Source organism: Dictyostelium purpureum (assembly GCF_000190715.1).
Source record: "Dictyostelium purpureum unplaced genomic scaffold DICPUscaffold_482, whole genome shotgun sequence".
Classification (NCBI taxonomy): Eukaryota; Evosea; class Eumycetozoa; order Dictyosteliales; family Dictyosteliaceae; genus Dictyostelium; species Dictyostelium purpureum.
The window spans coordinates 1-20,985 of NW_003519816.1; the positions used below are offsets into that span (position 1 = coordinate 1).

General features: G+C 22.6%; 9 protein-coding genes across 9 annotated transcripts; 2 read left to right on the plus strand and 7 right to left on the minus strand.

The window, feature by feature from the left end:
* Positions 1-151: 151 nt before the first annotated feature.
* On the minus strand, positions 152-1,975 carry DICPUDRAFT_158853 (uncharacterized protein; the record flags this gene model as incomplete). The annotated part of the gene is made up of 3 exons (XM_003293882.1): positions 152-750; positions 1,087-1,389; positions 1,486-1,975. Coding segments are annotated over 3 exons (1,392 nt in total), but the record flags the coding sequence as incomplete, so codon positions are not given.
* Positions 1,976-4,740: 2,765 nt separating this feature from the next.
* Positions 4,741-4,896, minus strand: DICPUDRAFT_42718 (uncharacterized protein; the record flags this gene model as incomplete). Its single annotated transcript, XM_003293883.1, has 1 exon — positions 4,741-4,896. A coding segment is annotated over one exon (156 nt), but the record flags the coding sequence as incomplete, so codon positions are not given.
* Positions 4,897-5,264: 368 nt separating this feature from the next.
* Positions 5,265-7,850, minus strand: DICPUDRAFT_158855 (uncharacterized protein; the record flags this gene model as incomplete). Its single annotated transcript, XM_003293884.1, has 2 exons — positions 5,265-6,660; positions 7,213-7,850. The coding sequence occupies 2 exons, from the start codon at positions 7,848-7,850 to the stop codon at positions 5,265-5,267; spliced, it is 2,034 nt and encodes a 677-aa protein (XP_003293932.1).
* Positions 7,851-10,427: 2,577 nt separating this feature from the next.
* DICPUDRAFT_158856 (uncharacterized protein) lies at positions 10,428-11,498 on the minus strand (the record flags this gene model as incomplete). The annotated part of the gene is made up of 2 exons (XM_003293885.1): positions 10,428-11,230; positions 11,342-11,498. 2 exons carry the CDS (start codon positions 11,496-11,498, stop codon positions 10,428-10,430), a joined length of 960 nt encoding a protein of 319 aa, XP_003293933.1.
* Positions 11,499-11,763: 265 nt separating this feature from the next.
* Positions 11,764-12,469, plus strand: DICPUDRAFT_158857 (uncharacterized protein; the record flags this gene model as incomplete). Its single annotated transcript, XM_003293880.1, has 2 exons — positions 11,764-11,778; positions 12,221-12,469. 2 exons carry the CDS (start codon positions 11,764-11,766, stop codon positions 12,467-12,469), a joined length of 264 nt encoding a protein of 87 aa, XP_003293928.1.
* A 398-nt stretch (positions 12,470-12,867) lies between these two features.
* DICPUDRAFT_90447 (uncharacterized protein) lies at positions 12,868-13,487 on the minus strand (the record flags this gene model as incomplete). The annotated part of the gene is made up of 2 exons (XM_003293886.1): positions 12,868-13,313; positions 13,445-13,487. The coding sequence occupies 2 exons, from the start codon at positions 13,485-13,487 to the stop codon at positions 12,868-12,870; spliced, it is 489 nt and encodes a 162-aa protein (XP_003293934.1).
* Positions 13,488-13,794: 307 nt separating this feature from the next.
* Positions 13,795-17,599, minus strand: DICPUDRAFT_99797 (uncharacterized protein; the record flags this gene model as incomplete). The annotated part of the gene is made up of 1 exon (XM_003293887.1): positions 13,795-17,599. The coding sequence occupies exon 1, from the start codon at positions 17,536-17,538 to the stop codon at positions 13,795-13,797; it is 3,744 nt and encodes a 1,247-aa protein (XP_003293935.1). The 5' UTR covers positions 17,539-17,599.
* A 176-nt stretch (positions 17,600-17,775) lies between these two features.
* DICPUDRAFT_99798 (uncharacterized protein) lies at positions 17,776-18,319 on the minus strand (the record flags this gene model as incomplete). Its single annotated transcript, XM_003293888.1, has 1 exon — positions 17,776-18,319. The coding sequence occupies exon 1, from the start codon at positions 18,301-18,303 to the stop codon at positions 17,776-17,778; it is 528 nt and encodes a 175-aa protein (XP_003293936.1). The 5' UTR covers positions 18,304-18,319.
* Positions 18,320-18,605: 286 nt separating this feature from the next.
* Positions 18,606-19,272, plus strand: DICPUDRAFT_95923 (uncharacterized protein; the record flags this gene model as incomplete). The annotated part of the gene is made up of 2 exons (XM_003293881.1): positions 18,606-19,084; positions 19,162-19,272. The coding sequence occupies exons 1-2, from the start codon at positions 18,707-18,709 to the stop codon at positions 19,270-19,272; spliced, it is 489 nt and encodes a 162-aa protein (XP_003293929.1). The 5' UTR covers positions 18,606-18,706.
* Positions 19,273-20,985: the final 1,713 nt, after the last annotated feature.

The window sequence follows — 20,985 nt, forward strand, 5'->3', positions numbered from 1 at the left end:
AAACTGACCTATCTTCATAGAATTGGGAATAGGGGTCTTTAAGGTATACTATTAAGGCTTGGCTGAATTTTTGATTCAAAATAAGAGACTGAGTGATAGTTTTTATTGAAACTATAAACTGGGTAGAGTGGTTTTTAATAGGAGACTTTACATAAAATCGAACTAAAGGGTCTTGGTAATAATATCGATAGGTGAAATCCGTTGATAATATTCTGTTTTGATCTTTTATGCTACAATTTTCGATTAGCCATTGAATAATCTTTATTGGTACATCTTTTTCATTGTAATATGGTATTCTAAAATCTTTAAATATGAATAGATTGATAAGTGACAGTATAATATCTTGTTTTCTTAGTTTAATAAGCGTCGAAAAGTGATTAATAAATCCTTCCATTTTGAATTTTTCACCAAATCTATATAAGTTTCTTGTATCTGTCATACCTCTATAAAACAAATATACAATGTTAATGTTTGAGCTGTCTGATATTGATTCGTTGGGTATTAAGCTTTGCTCTATTGTGAATTGTTTTCTAAGGCATTTCATTAAATTCTCATAGTATTCTAAAACTTCTATATTTGAAATAAACTGCCAATTTTGATTATTATTTTGATGGAAAAGGATTTCGTTATAGTTATTGTAATAAAAAATGAATACTTTAATTGATTTAATTGAGCCTATTATTAATCTTAAACTATTTAAATCATCATAAAGTGGTTTTAAATCTTGTTTTAATTCATCATGAACCATTTCTATTACTTTTAAATTTTCTATTTCTAATAACCCTTGGATTATTTGTACTGAACCAAATTCATAAAATACCTTTTTAAAATAATATTTCAATACACTATTGTTATCAATAGTGTTATCTTTATTATTATTTTTTAAAAAATTATTTATAAATTTATAAAAATATATTATTTCTATTGAGCTATCATAAATTTTATTTTCAAACATCTGATAATCTATTTTTGTTTTATTATCAAATGAATAATAAATATATATTATTTTATATATTATTATTTTTAAATTATTAATATTATTTTTAAATTTATTAATGTTATTATCAATATTATTATTATTATTACTATTATTTGTATCATTTATAGAATTGGTTAAGGTAGGTGAGTTGTAAGAGTTGAAAGAGTTGTAAGAGTTGTAAGAGTTAGTGGTGACTACTGTGCTATTATCATTTATTATATAGTTTATTATTGATAAAATTGTAAGTACATTTGATTGAAGTTGATCTTCATCGAATACATAGGACTTGATTTCATTTAAAATTGAGCCAAAGTCATTGGAATCTATTTTGTGGTTTGTTAAAAGATTGTATTCACTTTGTATTTTATTAAGAATTTTATTATTATTATTATTATTATTATTTTTAATGTCTGAATTGATTTTAAATAATAATTTTATTAGTTTTATAGTTTGTTTGAGATTTAAATTTGAAATGCCACTTTTGAAAATTTTATCACTAAAATTACTTTCTAATTCAAAATTATGATTTTCTTTTAAGTAGTTGAGTATTTTAATTCCTTCGAGCGATTGATCCAGACCGCCATATTTTAAATGAGAGTATTGCTTAATAATGTTTAATATTTCATTGCTCTCGATATTATATTTCTTTATGTATAATTTCAATGCTACTAAATTTGGACATTTGATAAATGACACAATTTCCTCTGGTATCGTTAAATAATTATTGAAAAGTTGGTTGTAAAATATGATATTCTCTTGATTGTTTTTAGTGAATTTATTATATACTGCATCTAAAGAACTCTTTATTAAAAAACTAGATGATTTGATTTTATCTTTAATAATTTCATTTCCATTACTAAACGATTCGATAATATGTTTTGCATCTATTAATCTTTCATAGCTGTAAACTGTTTTATATTTAAAATATGAAAATATTTCTTGAAATAATATTTTATTTCTAAAAATTTTAAAGAATAATATATCTATTTTATTCATTTTTAAAAAAAAAAATACACAAATTAAATGATTATCAAAAAAATTAAAAAAAATTAAAAAAAAATAAAAAAAAAAAATTAAAATAAACACAAAAACTTTTTATATGAAATTTTAATATCTTTTTAGAAATTGATTTTTGTGATTATTTTTTTGAATATTTATTAATTTAATAAATATTTATAAAGAGTGTTTTTTAAAGTTTATTTAAATATTTTTCTTTATGAAAATCTATTCTATAAATTTTATCTTTGTCCCTTAATAATACTTTTAAAGTATCCTCATTAATAATAGTGTGATACTGCAGTAAATTAATTATTTCAATATTATTTGAAACAATTGAGTCTTGAATTATACATTTAAAATCGTTGTCATCTATTAAAACTAAATTTTCCATATTATTATTATTATTATTATTATTATTATTATTATTATTATTATTATTATTATTATTATTATTATTATTTGATTCCCTACTAACTTCGCTATTTGTATTATTTATATTATTATTATTATTTCTATAAAATTTCTTTTAAAATTAAACTATTAAAATTTAATAATAATAGTTTAAAAACTTTTATATTTCCAATGGAAGCTGAAAAACGCAACATTTGAATAATTCTATTTTTGAATGATTTTTTAATGGTTGCTCCTGTGGGAGAGTTATCGGAATAGTTGAAATAATGATGAATCATACTTTTTAGAAACTCTGATTCAATTAAAATTGATGAGCTGCTTGATAATAATATTTCTGTATTTGGTTGTAAATTTTCAAATAATTGAATAGCTTCACTCATACGGCCACTATATAAATAAAAACACATTAAATGTTCTGGTGAAAATTCAAACTGAATAGTTTTATCATTTTCTTTTTTTTTTTTTTTATTGTAACACCCATTATAATGACCTTTTGATTGTTTTACTTGAACCTTGGGACAATTAATAGTTGGTAAATATTGATCTGCTACTATATTTGTGTTTGATGATGATTCATTATGATTATGATTATTATAATTATTATGGTTATTATAGTTATTTTGCTGTTCTTCATGATTATTATCACTATAACTTGTTAACTCTTTTAAATAATTATTTGATATCCAATATATTAATTTGAATGGTATTATAGTTGGTAAAAGATTAAAATTAAACTGTTTGATTTTAAATAGTTTTAGAATTGAAATGAATAAATCCTCTTTAGTCATATCATTTTCTACTATTGGAAAATAAGATTCGATTGAAAACTGTTGAGAGAATTCGTATACTGAGGGCGATTCCGATTGCAAAGCTCTATAAATTACTTCTAGTGGGATTGTACTCTTCAAATCGTGGCACTTTAAGAAAAACTTGAATGATTTGGATGTAAACATTAACTTGTTTATAAAAATCTTTCTCTTGATACTTTTCATTAACTTTTCTAAATGTTCTATAACCTGGAAACTTGAAATGTATTGCCAAATATCGGTATGCTTTTTAAAAAATAAGTCTTGGTAATTATTAAAAAAGAATTCTAACACCTGGGTACTCTTGATACTATTTATAATCTTCATGATGAATGTGCTTTCTAAATAACTTTCAAACTGATATCGATAGTTTGAATATATATATTCGATAAATTCTATATTATTTGATTCTATAATTGATGCCATTGTGGTTGAGAATTCAAAATCTTTTAATTGTTTGAAACTTGATAAAAAGGTTATTAATTGATTACATTTTTGGCTGCTATGAGATATAGTGACGCTATTTGTAGGATTATCGTTTACTAAAATGTTGAATAATAACAATAAATCTATTCTATTATATAATACTAAATCGTCACATATGCTTTCTCTTTCGAACGATGGTATATGATTTTCCCCGGTTGTAATTATTATTAATTTTATTATATTTAATATTATATATTTTAATTTTATTAGTTTATTTATTTTATTATTATCTAACTGTATAGATTCTAATACTAATATGATTGATTTATTAATTATACTATTATTACTATTTAAATACTCTAAAAAATTTAAAATTTCTAATAATTTCAAATAGCTAAATTTTAATTGATCATTATTAAATTTAAATAATTTAATTTCGTTTAATATTTCTATAATTTTATCATTATTACTATCTTGATTATAACTATTTTTATTATTATTTTCAATTTTTGTTATAAATTTTATAATTATATTATTATTGCTATTATTATTATCGTTGTTATTATTGCTATTATTATTATTATTATAATTAAAATCTATTAATAATATTTTAAATAACTTTATTAATTTATTTAGTGTTAATTTTTGTTGAAATATAAAACTGATATTTATTAATAATTCATTTTTATTAATAGAATAGTATTGATTTAATATTAAAAACTTTAACATTTTAAAGGATTGATATGATTTGATTATAAATGAACTATAATAATGATTTACTATATCTGTGGTTTGATTGTTATTTAAACTAAATTTATTTATATAAACTTTAAACGCTATTATATTTGAATTTTTTAAAATGAAAATTAAAGACTCTAAAGGATTGTCTATAAAGTATTGGGGGTAATTTGAATAAAGTTGCTGGTAAAACTCTGTATTCTCCTTGGTGTCCTTTCTGATGGCTTTATAAATTGATTCTAAGCTGTTGTAGGTTAAATAATTGGCGCTCTTTACTTTATCCCTTATTATTGCTATTCCGTTGCTAATATTTGCAGAATTCAATATAAACTCTGCATCCATTAATCTATCATAATTATATAATTTCTTGAACACGAAATTTGAAAATATCTTATTGAACAAAAACTTGTTTCTAAAAACCTTCCAAAAAAGCAATTCTCCAATCTCTAATCCCTCTTTAATTGCTAATTGCGGCTGTTGTTGAAACTGATATAAATTTTCATTCATTTCTTTTTCTTCTCTTTTTAAATTCTCCATCATTGTAATATATTTTAAAATATAGGTATATTTTGAATCTATTGAGACATCTTGATCTTCTGTGTTCTTTCCATCTGTGTCACCCCCTCCCTTATTATTATACTTTATTATTCCTAAAGAATCTATAATATTATCCAATTCATTATTATTAATTTTATTTTTATTTATATTTTTAAATTTAATTATTATTGAATCTATATCTAAATTATTATTATAATTTATCATTGATATTATGTGTTTATAATAAAAAAAATAACAAAAATAAAAATAAAAAAATAAAAATAAAAATAAAAATAAAAAAACAAAAAAAAAAAATTTTATTTTTTGAAAAAATGAAAAAAATAAAAAAAAAAATAAAAAAAGATTTATTAAAAAAAATCATTTATTTTATCATTATAACTTTTGACCATTTGTATAAATTCTTCTTTTAAATCTTGATCAACAAAATCACTATTTAAAAGCAATTCTTTAATTTCAACATTATTTGAGAACAATGCATTTGCAAAAATATTTGAAAGAGTGGTTGAATCTAAAAGAGTTTCGTCATTTTTAATTGATTTTTTAATAAATAAATTCTTATATTTAGCATTTAAGATATTAATAAAAAAATAATTGTTACCAGTACTTGATGCAAATTCTAAAAAAGAGCAAATAATATATTTTAAATTATCTTTTAAACTATTATGAAATGTTAATGCCAAGTTTTTTGAAATAACCACATCTTCTATTTGTTTTTCTAGCTCTACCATTAGTGTTTGTCCAACTAGTTGATTTAAATATTTTTTTTGAATCTGTTGATCTATTAGATATTCTTCTAGCTTTTCTTGAAACTTTTCTTCAATTTCTAATAAATTGAAATATTCATTGGTTATGAAGTCTAAAAAATCATTGATAAAATGAATGGTAATGTGATTTGTTTCTTCAAAGTCAAAATATTGGAAAGTTTCTGGATGAATTCTTATAATTTCTATTGCATTATTAAACTGCTTACTGTATAAAAATGAAAAAAATAACTGGACCGATGAAACTAATAGCTGAGAACCACTGTTTAATTCTATTGAAAATTTTGAAAATAAAATGGTGGGGTGTGGGGATATCTTTTTTAAATTTTGACCTATCCAATTCAACACTTTGAATGGGCAACCTAAAAGCAATTGTAAATCAATATCGTCTCTATATTTGAGTAAAGTTTTCAAAAGAGATAGAATAGAATCTTGATTTTTTATTGCCTTAAAGTAATTCATATTTATTATTTTTGAATATGTATGGATATTAAATGTATCGGATAAAAGATATATTGATTGGGAACTAGTTGAACCATAGTAGTTTTCTAATGCTCTTTCGAGTAATATAATTTCGTTTGTATTACTTGAAAAATTATGAGTGTATGAATTGACTAATAGGGTTTTATCATTATTTGCAAATATTTGTTCATAGCTTTCTACCACTTGTATATTTGATGCAAACTTCCAATATTCACTTCCATTGTTAAAGAGAGCACAATTTTTATAATACTGAAAGAAAAACTTCAAGACATGTGAAGATTTAATGGATTGCATAATAAGAATTAAATTTTGTATATTTAGTGACCCAAAAAATGAACTAACTATAAAACAGTCTTGAAAGTGTGCTTCCAATAGCTTGACATTATCCAACTTTATTAATGCTAACAAGACCTCTATTGTTTCGCTGAATGTGTTATATAAGAATGGGAAATATCTTGAAATAATTAAATATGCACTCTGAGCAGAACCTTGATCAAAGCTATTTATTACAAAACGAAAGAAAATAAATACTCTCTGAATTGAGGGTATAGATCCTAAATCATCACAAATTTGTTTTTTCATTTCAATTCCCATGGTCTCTTTTGAAACTTGAAAATATAACCTCGTTAATTTTAACATTTGTATTTTTAGTTGAATTGAATTCTGCACAAACTTTTCTATTTCATCGTTGTTGATATCTGACAAAATACATTCTTTCCATAAAGATATAAAATTCAATACTACTAATTGGTCTATAAAAGTACTGCTCAGTTGCTCTTTGTTAAATTGAAAAGAATCTATCAGATCATTGTAGTAGTTACTTTTCCCTTTCCCTTTTACTTTTCCTCTGTCCTGACATAACTCTGTATTAACTTCTTTATTTTTAGAAACATTTACTATTCTACCAAATTTTATTATTGATAAATATCTATAATACAACTCCATAATAATCATTTCACAAGGTAGGTTGATCATGGAGGTAATAAATTGGTTGATTAACTTGTCATTTTTTATTTCTTTGGATCGATTTTTAATCTGAGAATCTACCGACTTTATTTGAATAAACAATTTTAAAAGTTCTATTAATTGACCTAATGTAAGATTAACTTTTCTTATCTGAAATAAATAATAGTAAATATCTATTATTTTATTGAAATCGATAGTATTTCCTCCAGTATTATATGTTAATAGTAAATAGTGGACAAATTGAAACGATTTAAAATCATAAATATTATATTTAAGCTGTTGATAATTATTTAATTCTGGATCATCTGATTGATTATAGTATCTATTTATTATTGAGTCCAACTGATTGTTTTTTACATTGAATTTCTTTATGTACACTTTGAATGCAACTATATTTGATGTGTCTATTATTAATGGAAGTGATATCTCTGGTATTTGGAAATAGGGGCTATAGTTGCTAAATAACTGATTATAAAACTCTTCATTCTCTTCAGTGCATTCATATATTTTATCAAAGAGCAAACATTGACCTCCACATGCAAACCTCTCACCATTTTTCACTCTTTCTCTTATAACCTTGATACTGGTTTCTTCATTTGAAAATCTATCAAATATTTCACCATATTTAATTAATTTTTCATATTGAGTATTGAAAATATAAGACCTAATATTGGAATTTCTAAAAACTTTCCAAAATAAAACTTCACTATTTAACTGATCCATTTTGAGTTGAAATAATATACATTATGAAAGATTTTTTTTCCTCATTATTAATAAATAGTGATTTTTTTTTTAAAAAACAAAATATTTTTTTTTTTAAAAAACAAAATTTCTTTTTTTTTTTTTTTTTCAATTATTTAATATAAAATCATGATTTTTATTTTAAATATTTTTTTATTTTTTTTATTTTTATAAAATACAAAATTATTTATAATTTTATTTTTTATTTTAATTTTTTATTTTTTTTTATTATTTTAGAATTTTGTTATTATTCTATACTTTTTTTTTGCTTTGTATTTTTCAGGTAAGAGAGAAAATGAAAACTTAGGTCACCCCCTTTTCATAACTTAGGTTTAGAAGATTGTCACAAGAAATTTTTTTTTTTAATTTACAACCATTTAATAAGGAGGGATGAACAGAAGAATGCCGTCAAGAAGTTTTAATATTTTTACAAATAGGAACAAAGATGGATCTTTACCCAAATTTATTTTACCGACATTCCTCCCTATTATATGGGTTTTGTTGATAATGAAAAAATCTTAGTTTTATTTATATATTTAGTTATTACTTGATGCAGGCTCTAAACCACTAGATATCTTTAATAAGTAATTCTGCTCCTATTTTCTATTTGGGCTTGTTACATAAGGATATATTATATGTATTTTTAAATAATAATAAAAAAAAAATTAAAAATATGAATTTAAATTTTTATCTTTTTTTTATTTTCAGATTTTTAAAAAAAAAAAATACTCAATAAAATTATAGTCTAGATTGAACTTTGTTTTAATATTTAACCATGTTTATAAATAAAAAAGTACTTTTGCCTCATCCCCTCAATTAATTTTTTTTTTTTTTTTTTTAGCTAAAAAATATATTTATTTTATATAATTAATTTTAATTTTGGATATTAACTTTTTATGTTATTTGTAGTTCATCTATACATGGTTTTGTTTATTTTTAAGCTTTATATTTATTTGTGCCATAGTAAAGTCGAATTTTAAATGAAAATATCAAAGCAAGGGTAGGAAAGCCTGGTTAAATCCGTGTGACTTAAGATCTCATCCTGTCGGTTCGCGAGTTCGAATCTCGCCTCTTGCAATACTTTATATTAAAAATCTCTTCCGGGTGATTTTTTCCCTCCAAAAAAATAGTCATCATCCACAATTCCCAGTCGATCCATAATTCTAGCACTAGAATTCAAGCAATTTATATAAATTTTTTGAAGTTAACATCAACGATCACAAAAACTAAAACTACGAGAATTCAGAAAATAAGATTGATAGATTTAAATTAGAAACATTATAAAAAAAAAAAGCAGAAATAATTTTAAGCTTTTTTATTTATAAACATTTTATTTATATTTTAAAAAAATATTTATTATATTAAAATATATATTAATATATAAAAAAGAAAAGTCATCACCTGGAAGATAAAATGAATAAGCGAAATAAATATCGTTTTTACACATCCTTGGAAGTTGTTGGACAAGATTATTCTCCAACCTAAAAACTTAATTGCTCACTCCATATTCGCATTTTAACTCACGGACCAATTTGGTCTTTAATGAAGTTATTATTGGTAGCGCAATAATTTTTACAAATTGAAACTATTTTCAAAAAAAAAATTATATTTTGAGCATATAAACTTTTATTTTATGGGAAAAACTAAACAATACAAGTTATTTTTTAATTAAAAATTATATTAAAAAAAAAAAGTGTGTGGTGGGATTATAATTTAATTTTTTATTATTTATTAATTTTTTTTTTTTTTAAAAAATTTTTTTTTTTTCTTTTTTTTTTTTTTCAATCATTCTTTATAATTTAAAAAATAACAGAAACAAATAAAAAAAAAACTATTAAAAAAAAAAAAACTTATTAAAGGTGGAGATTATAGGGATGAGCTTACCTCGAATCGGGTTAGAAATTAGAAGAGATTATTGGACAGTGATTGGTATGAAAAATATAAAAGCTTTAGAAACTGCCCACAAGAGATACTCCGGCTACTCGTGCCACTCCCAGTTTGCAATCAATTTTAATTTCAAAATTCATTGCATCTTCTAAAGTTGGTTTTTAATAAAGCTGTAGATTGGTTTTAAATCATCTATTTCGATAATTTCAAAGGCTGCAATGATAAAATTAGATGTTATGGGTAATGAAATAAACAATTATTCATATTTTTTTGGTAATAATAAATTTAAATAAACAAATTTTATTTTTTTAATTTATATTTTAAATTTCTTTCATTAATTAATTATAGGGAAAAAAATTAGTCTAAGTTTGATAAAAAAAAAAAGTTGTTAATTTATTTTAAAACTTTGAAAAATAAAAAAAAAACTAAAACTTAGAAATTGACTTTATACTAAAAAATGGAACTAATTGACCCCGAACTAAGAAACCCCCTTTTTTTCAAAAAATAAACTAAATTTTTTTCCCTAGGAATTACATCTGATGTAAAATTATAATATCCTGAAACTCCACATGGTCGAGAAAGAAAAATAAATTTAAATATAAATACATAAATTCTTCTTTTATATTGAATTTTTTGATTTTTATTTTAAATAAATATTTTGTTTTTTTTTCCTTAATTATTTGTATTAATTGAAGAATGATTTTTTTCTAATAAAATTTTAATACCATCAGCATATTGGAAAGCCTCAGTGTTGTTAAAGTATTCTGTAACATCCAAAGCAATGGCACAAGATTCGCTAACAATTGGTTCTTTATCGTGTAAAAGTTTTTCGAGGAGTGGTACAGTTTCAGTTGAGGCGATAGCACCTAAAGCTTCAGCAGCTTCGTGACGAACCATAGCAGATTCTGATTCATCTAAAACACAGGTAGTTAAAGAATCGATGGCGGCACGATGTTGAAGTTGACCTAAAACAAAGGCGACTTCATGTTTTAATAATGCACTGCTATCTTTGAGACCTTCACATAATGCTAAAACTGATTTTTCATCACCACAATCACGAAGTGAAAATAAAGCTCTATAACGATTGAAAATATCTAATTCTTGATTTAAAAATTGTTTGCAAAGTGATTCGTGATTGGTGCCAGTTGGAAGTGGTGGTGCTGGATCAACTGAAAGATATACTTTATTATCAATTGATTCTGGTTCATTTTCTGTATACCATTCTACTCTTGATAATGCTAGTTGACATGTTTCTGAAACTTCTCTAACTTTATCTGTTGAATGTTCTTTTAATGTTTCTAATGCAATTGGGTTACCAATAGCACCTAATGCTTCTGCTGCTTCATGACGAACCATTGGATGTTCATCATGATTTTTAACCAAATCGATTAAAACTGATAATGCGTGATCATTTTCCATTTGTCCTAAACAATATGCAATTTCATGTCTTAATAATGCTGATTTATCATTTAATGCTATTTTAAAATAAAATATGATTTTAGTATTTATGCATGGTTTAAATTTTTTATTTTTTTTAATTTTTAATTTTTAATTTTTTTATTGTTCATATTTTTAATTTTATTTACCTTCGCACATAGCATCAATAGATAATGGACCATTTAAATTTCTTAATGTAAATAATGATCTAAATCTTTTGGCGATTGGTTCATTAACATCTAATAATGTCTTTTTTAAACCATTAACTAATTCTGGGGTTACTTCGATTTTTGGTGTAGTTTCCATTATTTATAATGTGTATATGTATAGATTTATTAGAATACAGAAAAAAAAAAAAAAACTATTATATAGTTTGGTAATAAAAAAAATAAAAATAAAAATAAAAATAAAAAAAAAATAAATTAAAAAAAAAACGAAAAAAATTTTATAAAAAAAAAATAAAATTTAAATTACCAAAAAAAAAAAAAAATAGTTAAAAAAAAAACATTAATCTTAATCAAAATTAGATATTTTATAATCATCTTATCTTTCGTAAATTTACCTAATATTTATGTGTAAAAAAAGAGTGTGTTCATAATTGGTTATTTAAAAAAAAAAAAAAATAAAAATATTAAAAAATAAAATATTATAAAGTATAATTATTTTAAAAAGAAAAAGAACATTTTCATAAAAGTATTAATCAAAATTAAAAAGTTAATAAACTAAATTTAAACTATTGTAATAATGATCACTTTCACAAATTATTTTATATTTTTTTTTAAATTTTTTTTTTTAATTTTCATTTTTTTATTTGTTTTATTATTTAATAAAAAAAACAATATATCTGTTGACAACACATTTACATTTTTGGTGGTGGCATAAGGTTTTTTGCCACCACACCGGTTTTCAACCTAAAAAAATAGGAAAAGTAAAATTTATATAATGTGATGTTATTTATACTTTTAATTAATGAAAAAAAAAAAAAATTGAATTATTAGTATTTTAGAGATTTTTTTTATTTTATAAAGAATGAAATAAATCATTATATTAGAAAAAAAAAAATTTCTCCATCCCCAAAACCAATACCAAAATCAAAATCAACTCCATCCTCAAGACCAACACTTGGACCTAGACCTAGACCAAGAACAAGAGCAAGAGCAAGAACAAGAACAAGACCAACTCCAATACTTACATCACCAACACCAATACCACTGCCAACCCCACAATCAACACCAAAACTAAAATCAACTAAAATCGGTTCAAAGAAATTTTTATGAAACACTTTGCACGAAGCTATCGTATTACTTTTTATGGGAAAAGCTTTATTAGCTAAAAAACCCATTTATATATTTATTCCTCAATTAATACCAAAAACTATTATGAATAGAAAAGAAAACTGTCCAAAAGTAAAAGAAACAATATCAGGTCGTATAGATATAAATATTTGAAGGTTTTTACCACCCAAAAAAAGAAATACAAATAGTTAAGCAGTCAATAAACGGAAATGGTGGCATTAATGACAATAGTATATTTTCAGATTCAGATAAAGATGAAAAAGAAAAAGAAAATAGTAAAAAAGTTGTAGTTATTCAAAAGCAAGTCGATTCAGATTCAGATTCAGATAGTTGTGATGTTTTGTTATATTTCTATTTAAATAAAAAAAAAAACTTTATTTTTAATTTTTTTTAATAGATAAATATACAGAGGCAGATGGTTTGTTGATATCCTTTTTTTTGTTATATAGTTGGATGGTTTCGTATAGAATGTCATTGTTTTCTAAATCTGAAATGTCAATTGTAGCTTCGCCAATAAAATCACTGCTTAACAAATCTTTATCGTGCATTTCTACAACCAATGTTTTAATTTCATTCAAGTCAATATCTTCGTTTGTTTCATAAGACCATGAAGGTGATAAAGTTTCTTTCTTTACTGGTGTTTTAAGGATCCACTTTACTTTACCATCAGAATCTTTTTTACCAATTCTTACAAATGGGTCAGCTAAACCATTACTATCATGTGCTTCTTCAACTTTGCCAGTAATAATAAAAAAGTTAATTCTAGATTTATTAGAATCTTTTTTTCCACTGTCGCCTAAAGGACCTTTTTTACCACCCAAGTTACCTAAAAATAAATAAAAAATAAAAAATAAAAAATAAAAAATAAAAAAGCATTAATATTATTTTATTTTAATAAATTTAAAAAAAAAAAAAAAATATTAAATAAATATAAAATTATAAATATTTTATTATTACCTTTTTTTGTTTGTTCTTTAATAATATCATTATAAATTGACATTTTACTTTATTAATTAAATTAATTAGAGAGTGATCGAAATAAAAAAAAAAAATTTTATATTCAAAATTTTCATATTTTTTATTTTTTATTTTTTTTTGATTAAAATTAATTTTTTTTTGATTTTTGATTACTTTCACACTTTTATAAAATGTGTATTTTTTTGTGCATACCTATTTTTTAGATATTTTAAAAATTATTGTAATCGGTTATAAAAAAAAATTTTGTGAAAATTATTATTTTAGATATTTAAAAAAAAAGTTTGAAAATATTTATAAATAATATTATAAAATAATTTTGAAATAACTTTTTATTTATTTATTATCGGAGATTCTATTTTTTTTGATTTGTTTAATTTTTCCATAAAATCATTAAATTCGTTTTCATTTACCACTTTAAAATTAATATCTGGAATTGGTTGTAATGATTTTAAAATTGTTCTTAATTTTTTTGAATTTTCTTCTTTTTTATCTTGCATAAATAAAAACTCTTCCTTCATACCGCTATTATCTATAATATTATTACTATCTATGTTGTTTTTATCATCATTAATATTATTGTTTTCTATATTATTATAGTCATTATTATCATCTGAATTATTTAAATTAAATAATGTTTGTTCAATTGAATTATTGATAATCAATTTCTCAACTGTAACTGGTTTAGTTTGACCTATACGATGAGCTCTCTTGATTGCTTGTCTTTCTTTTGAGATATTCCATATTGGTATTGGGTCAACGAAAATAATATGATTTGCAGCAGTCAAATTGATACCATACGCAGCTAAATCTACATTCATTACAATAATTTTATAATCTTGATTGGTTTGAAAAGAGTTGATGGTTGAGGATCTTTCACGTAATGATTGATGTGTATTGTAAACTAAATATTTTAAATTGGTTTTAAATTTTAATGACCATTCGATTTCATATAGCGTTTCATTAAATTGTGTAAATACTATTGTCTTAATTGGATCTTCCTTTGCGTCTAGTTCTTCCAATCTTTGAATTAAATATTCTAATTTACATGATTTAAATTCTTCTTGTATTTGTTGATGTTTTTCTTTTTCTGATGCATCCTCATTCTTTTTAATTTTTTTAACTGTATCATTATCTTTAATAATATTTGTTAAATAATTGGTATCTTTTTCTTTTTCTTTTTCTTTTTCTTTTTCTTTTTCTTTTTCTTTTTCTTTTTCTTTTTCCTTTTCCTTTTCCTTTTCCTTTTCCTTTTCCTTTTCCTTTTCTTTTTCTTTTTCTTTTTCTTCATCAATATTAAATTGAACTCTTTTTTTGGTTTTGTTTTGTATGTCGGGTATTAAACTATTATTACTGCTATTATCTACAGTATTGGTACCAATATTATCTATATTGTTTTCATTATTACTAATATTGTTTATACTATTTAAATTATTGATTGGTAGTTTAAATTTATTTAAATAATCTTGATGCTTTTTTGAAATAAAATTAAAATAATTATAAATTGATAATAGTTTGTATTTATCTTTTAATGGAATGACTGTATTTGATTTTAAAAGTGCATTTTCTATTGATTCTCTTGTATTTTTTCTACTTTCTTCAGTTTGAAATTCGGAAAAGAAACATGATTTACGTAAGTTTTTAATAGCTATCATTGCAAAGGTTTGATTTTTGCTCGAGTATAGGGAATCTGGACCTTCATATTGAGATGCTAAAAGATTGGTCAAAATAATACAAGCCAGCTCATTATAGAGGCAAATTTGATTTGGTTCCATGTTTAGTTTTTTTGTGGAGATTGTTAATGGTGGTAATACTATATCGTTTTCAATTGATTTTAATGGTGTTCTAACTCCAATTCTATTCATAACCTCTGAAACTCTTTGAATACCTTCAATTTTAAATTTATTAATTGGCTGGGTAATGATTTTGCTATAGGTGGTGCTTGAGTCATTGTATGGTTCTACCTGAAGAAAACATAGTAATGATTTCAAGTTTATCAACTCTTGACTTAAAAGAGATGATGATATTGGGGTACCACTACATATCCATCTTCGTTCTGATAAAATAATATTTGAAAACTCTGTAAGATTTGAATTGGTGCTTCCTATGGTGTGACCTTCATCGATAATAATTCTTAACCAATAGATTTGAAGGAGCGGGTTGATATCACTGTTTAAATAGTCGTCATCATCTTCTTCATTTGCTGTCTGTGTTCTAGATGATTTGTATAGTGAGGAAGTGGTATTTTGTTTTGATTTAATATTTGATAAAATCTTTGAGTTACTAATTTTTGTATGTGTCAATAGAACAACATCATATTTTACAAGTTCGCTAGCTGGTGGAATGTTGTCTTTATTTTCAATTAATAAATATTTGATTCTTGGGTGGTACATTAATTCGAATGACCATTGTTCTAAAATTGGATTGGGTGCAATAATGAGAGTGGTTGAAGAGCATATCAGGTCCCTAATTTGAACAGTTTCGCTTGATCTTGAATTGTAGCCATGTGAATTTTTAATGATGGTGATTTTAGTTGATGGAATTTTACCAATGTCATTTTTAATGACATCTGAAATTGGATAAGCCAAAAAGGGTACACCCATCATCTTTATAGAACGCATGGCCAGGTAGGATAGTGATTTAATTTCTCTTGAGTTTGGTTTGGTCTGTGATGGATATTGCACCAACCAATTATGGCTATTTGTTGGCACTCTTGAATAGGAACCCAAAGTTGACAATACTAATGCTATACAAATAATAGTTTTACCAGTACCCATCTCTTCACATAGGATGCCGCCTCTAATATCATTTAGTTTTGGTAATTCCTCGACCTTTTTTCTTTCGCCAGTTAGAAGATTTTCAATTAGTAATAGTCCATCCCTTTCCATTTCACCGTCATCGCTAGTTGCATCATGTACTACTTTCCACCTTGGATCTGCATACTGTTTTATATTAATTTCTCTATCGATCATTCTTTGTAGTGATAGTTTTTGGTAATTATACAATTTCTTTTTTTGATTTAAATAAATTGGCTCCACTAATGCATATTGAGGTAACTGAGAGTGATGATAGCTTTCAGTTTTTGGAGGTGGTGTAATGTTTTCTAATATATAGTCAAATTTGAATGCCTTCTTTTCATCCTCCGATAGCGAATCAAATAAATTCCTTGTTTCTTTATATTTCTCTTCTTTTTTAATTTCTTTTAATGGCTTTTCAATAATTTTCTCTTCTTTGGCAACCTTAGGTCTCTTTGATTGTTGCTGTTGCTGTTTATCTTTATATTCAATTATTTTAAAGATTCTATTTGTCAGTGGTTTTCTTTTCTTTGAGTTACGACTTGTCAAAACTTGTTTCAATATAGTTTGATCATTTGTGATTTTGTGTGTCAATAAATTAATTATTTTATGCAGTGCTGAATTTTCAATATTGGGTAATTCTGTTTCTATTCCATTTTTTATTATAAAAATATTATTTTTTTGAAATATATATAATAAATTATCTATAAAATCTTGTAGTTTATTATAAAATATATTATTTTCAATTTTATTGAATAGATTTTTTACAGAATATTTAATTTTTATATTTAAAATTTCATCATAATTAAAATTATCTGTATTGTTATTATTATTGTTATTATTATTGTTATTATTATTATTATTTTTTTCTATGTTGATATTATCTATATTGTCACTGGTTTCATCGATTGGAAATTTTAAACCAGCTGATTTAACATTCCTTGTTAATGCAATAATAGGTTCATCTTCAATTGAATCCACATCGATGTTTGAATTTTCTCCATCAATTTCATAATTTGATGCTGTATTATCCGAGGCTGTGATACTGTTATTATTATCTATATTATTATGTAAATTGTTATTGTAAAATAGGATTTCTGGTATTATTAATTTACTGTCATATGAAAAAATATTTAAAAAATAACTGGGTAGATTTATTGTGTTGTTATTAAATATATATGACTCTGGAATTGACATCAAAGCTTTGGTGTAAGTAAATAAAACCTCTTGCCAATATGATTTATCGCAATTATTATTATTATTATTATTATTATTATTCATTTTTTATAATTTGTTAAAAGTTTGTTTATATTATTATTACTACATAAACTTTCCACTTAGCGATAACTGTAAATTATTCGAAAATAAATGAGAAAAAAAAAAATTTTTTTAAAAATTAAATTTTTTTTTTTTTGGTTTTTATTAAAATTAAATTGATATAATTTTTTTTTTATTTTTTTTAATTAAATTTTTTTGTTTTTTATTTTTTATTTTTTTTATTTATTTATATTTATTAAATTATTTGCAAACGGATGGTTTATTAAATACAGATGGATCTTCAATATAATCTTTGGTATTAAAAAACTTAAAGTGGAGACCAGCATATTTATTAGTGATCGAAATTGGTAAGCAAGTATCTGAGGTGGTTACAACTGTGATGCCATTGGATGGATTAGAGAAAATATTTTCACCAGAATCAGTCTTAACGAATGGAAGGCCATACTCTTCGCCAAAGCATTGATAGTTCCAATAATCAGGTCCGGTTTCATAGCAAGTATTTTCGAACCTATTATAGACCCATTCTCTACCGGTAGTTGTCATGTTTGTATAGTAACTAAATGTAGATTCACTTTTAGTAGAGTATATAGAATCGATTCTTACTGTCATCTGTGTAGCGTCATAGTAATAATTCTTTTTAAACAATTTACCATCAGAACCCATACTTAGTGCTGTACCTGACCATTGATCCGGTACACAACATTTAAAAGATTCAATTTTTTTAACACTTAATAAAACAAATAAAACTAATAAATAAATAATTTTCATTTTTATTATTACTCTGACTATTTTTATAAATTTTAGTTTTATAAAAAATATGACATTAATAAAAAAAAAAAGAAAAAAAAAAAAAAAAACAGAATAAAAAAAAAGAAAAGAAAAATCTAATTGATTAAATAAATAATCCTGGATATTATTTATGATAGAGCTTATTAACGAACCATATTTCGAAGATTCCAACTAAATTCTTTTTTTTAAAGTTGGAACCAAAAAAAAAAAAAATATAAAAAACTCCAGGATTGGGAAAATGACAAAAGAATCTTTTTTTTTTAAATAATTTTTTTTTTTGTTTAAAAGAATCTTTTTTTTTTTTTTTTTTTTTTTTTTTAATTTAAAAAGAATCTTTTTATTTTATTTTTAAATATTTATTTGTAAATAGTAACTTTTAAAAATGTTAAAGTATTTATTAGGTTTAATATTGGTTTTACAACTTACCAATAGCGCCTTTGGACATTTATGTCTTTTCGATCCACCACAAAGAAACCCAAATTGGGCTGTACCAATTGATTCCGGTGATAATGCTTGCTTTAGAGTTCGTGGTAATTGTGGTAATGTAACATCTGGTGCTCCAGTAGCCATATACAATGCAGGTTCAACCATTAATGTATTTTTCCAACAAAACTATAATCATTGGTATGCTGAAAATCCAGGATTTTTAGATATATCGATTTCATATGATGGTGATAACGGTGATTTTACATTATTATCACCACAAATTGATGACTATAATGCTTGGGATATGGTTACTCAAACCAATTATACAGTTCCAGTATGTATTTATATAATAATAATTATAAAAATTTCAAGAAATAATATTAATATTATCTTTCCTATATTATTTAACAGGTTTCACTCCCAAATAAACCATGTAAAAACTGTGTTTTAAGAGTTAGATATATTTGTAATAATCCAGCAGAACCAAATTTCACTCAATGTTCAGACATTGCAATTATATAAATAAATATAATATTGTTTTAAATACTTTGTAAAATAATCTTTAAATATAAATAGAAGATGTTTTTTTATAAAAAAATAAATAATTAATTTTATTTAAAAAAAATATAAATTTTGTTTTTTATAAAATAGAAATAATAAAAAAAGAAATTAATAATAATTGAAATTATAAATAAAATAAAATAAAAAACTTAAAATTAATTTTTTTACTATAGCAATTTTTAAAATAGTTTTAAAATTTTGAAAAAAATTATTTGTAAAGATTTTTTGTTGAAAATTTTTTTTGATAATTTTGATGATTTTTAATTTTTTTTTTATAAATAATTCCAAAATTTTAAAAATAGAAAAAATAAATTAAATAAAATAGCTCTATGTTATAAGATTCTATAATAATGATTTAAAAGAACAAATAATAGAGAATCAAATAAAATATTATCACACACCAGAGAATATTTTCCATATGGGCAAAGAAAATTAAAAAACCCTCTCCTTGGGGAAAAGGAAGGGGGTTTCCTTAAATTTTTTTTTTTTAAAATTAAATTTTTAATTTTTTTTGGAATTTTTTTTTTTCCTTTTTTTTTTAAAATCCCCCAAATAAAAAACCTTTCCAATTTCCCCCCCCCCCTTTACCCCCCAAAAATTTTATTTAAATTCCATTCCCGGAATTTTTTTTTTTTGGGAAAAAAAAAAAAAAAAAAAAAAAAAAAAAAAAAAAAAAAATTTTGAACCTATTATTATTTTAAAACAAACATGAAAATAAATGTATCTGAATATTATTAATTTGAGAGGTATTATTTTAAATTTGTATATTTAAAAATGCAACAATGATAATATAAAATAAAATAAAATTATTAAATAACAATGATAAAAGATACACTGTATTTTCAAATTAAATTACATCAATAATGACAATGATAAAAAAAAATAAAAAAAAAATAATCTTACACACACTGTATATATTATTGTTAAATAGAAATAAATAGAAATTATGAAAAATAATTAAAAATACAATTATCTATTTATAAATATTTTTATTCATTAAATAATTTTAAATATTTTTTTTTTATCCGTTATTTTTTTAAATTTACCTTTAAAATGTTATTTATTGTCCAGATCTTGTTACTCCAGATAGAGGTAGTATGCTCCAGAAACCATTGAAACCTGCTTCTTATATAAATTTTATTTGCAAAAAAATTTTATAATAATTTTTCTCAAATTCTTTTATTTTTTATTTTTTATTTAATTTTTATTAATTTATTTTTTATAATTAAATTGAATAATTAAATTGAACAATTATAGTTCTTTAGGAATGAATATTAAAATAAATATTTATTATACTTTCCTTAAAGTGGTCTTTTAAATTAAATTTAATTATAAAAATTATTATTATAAAATCTATAGTGGCTATATTAGTTAAAAATTATTATTATTTTAATTTTTAATAATAATGTTCGCAATTTCTTATTCCTTTGTAAAAATTTGTTGAGTGTGGTAAATTTCATTTTTTTTAAATTAAATTTTTTTTTTTTTTTTTTATTAAAAATTTTTTTTTTTTTTGGGGGGTGGGGGAAATTTTTTTTTTTTTTTCATTTTTATTTTCGTTTTATCAATATACATTTATTTTTATTTTTTAAAAAAGCTCAAGTGAACAAACAAACGGGTAATTATATATATATAAAATGTGATAAAAATAAATACTAATTTTATTTTTTTTTA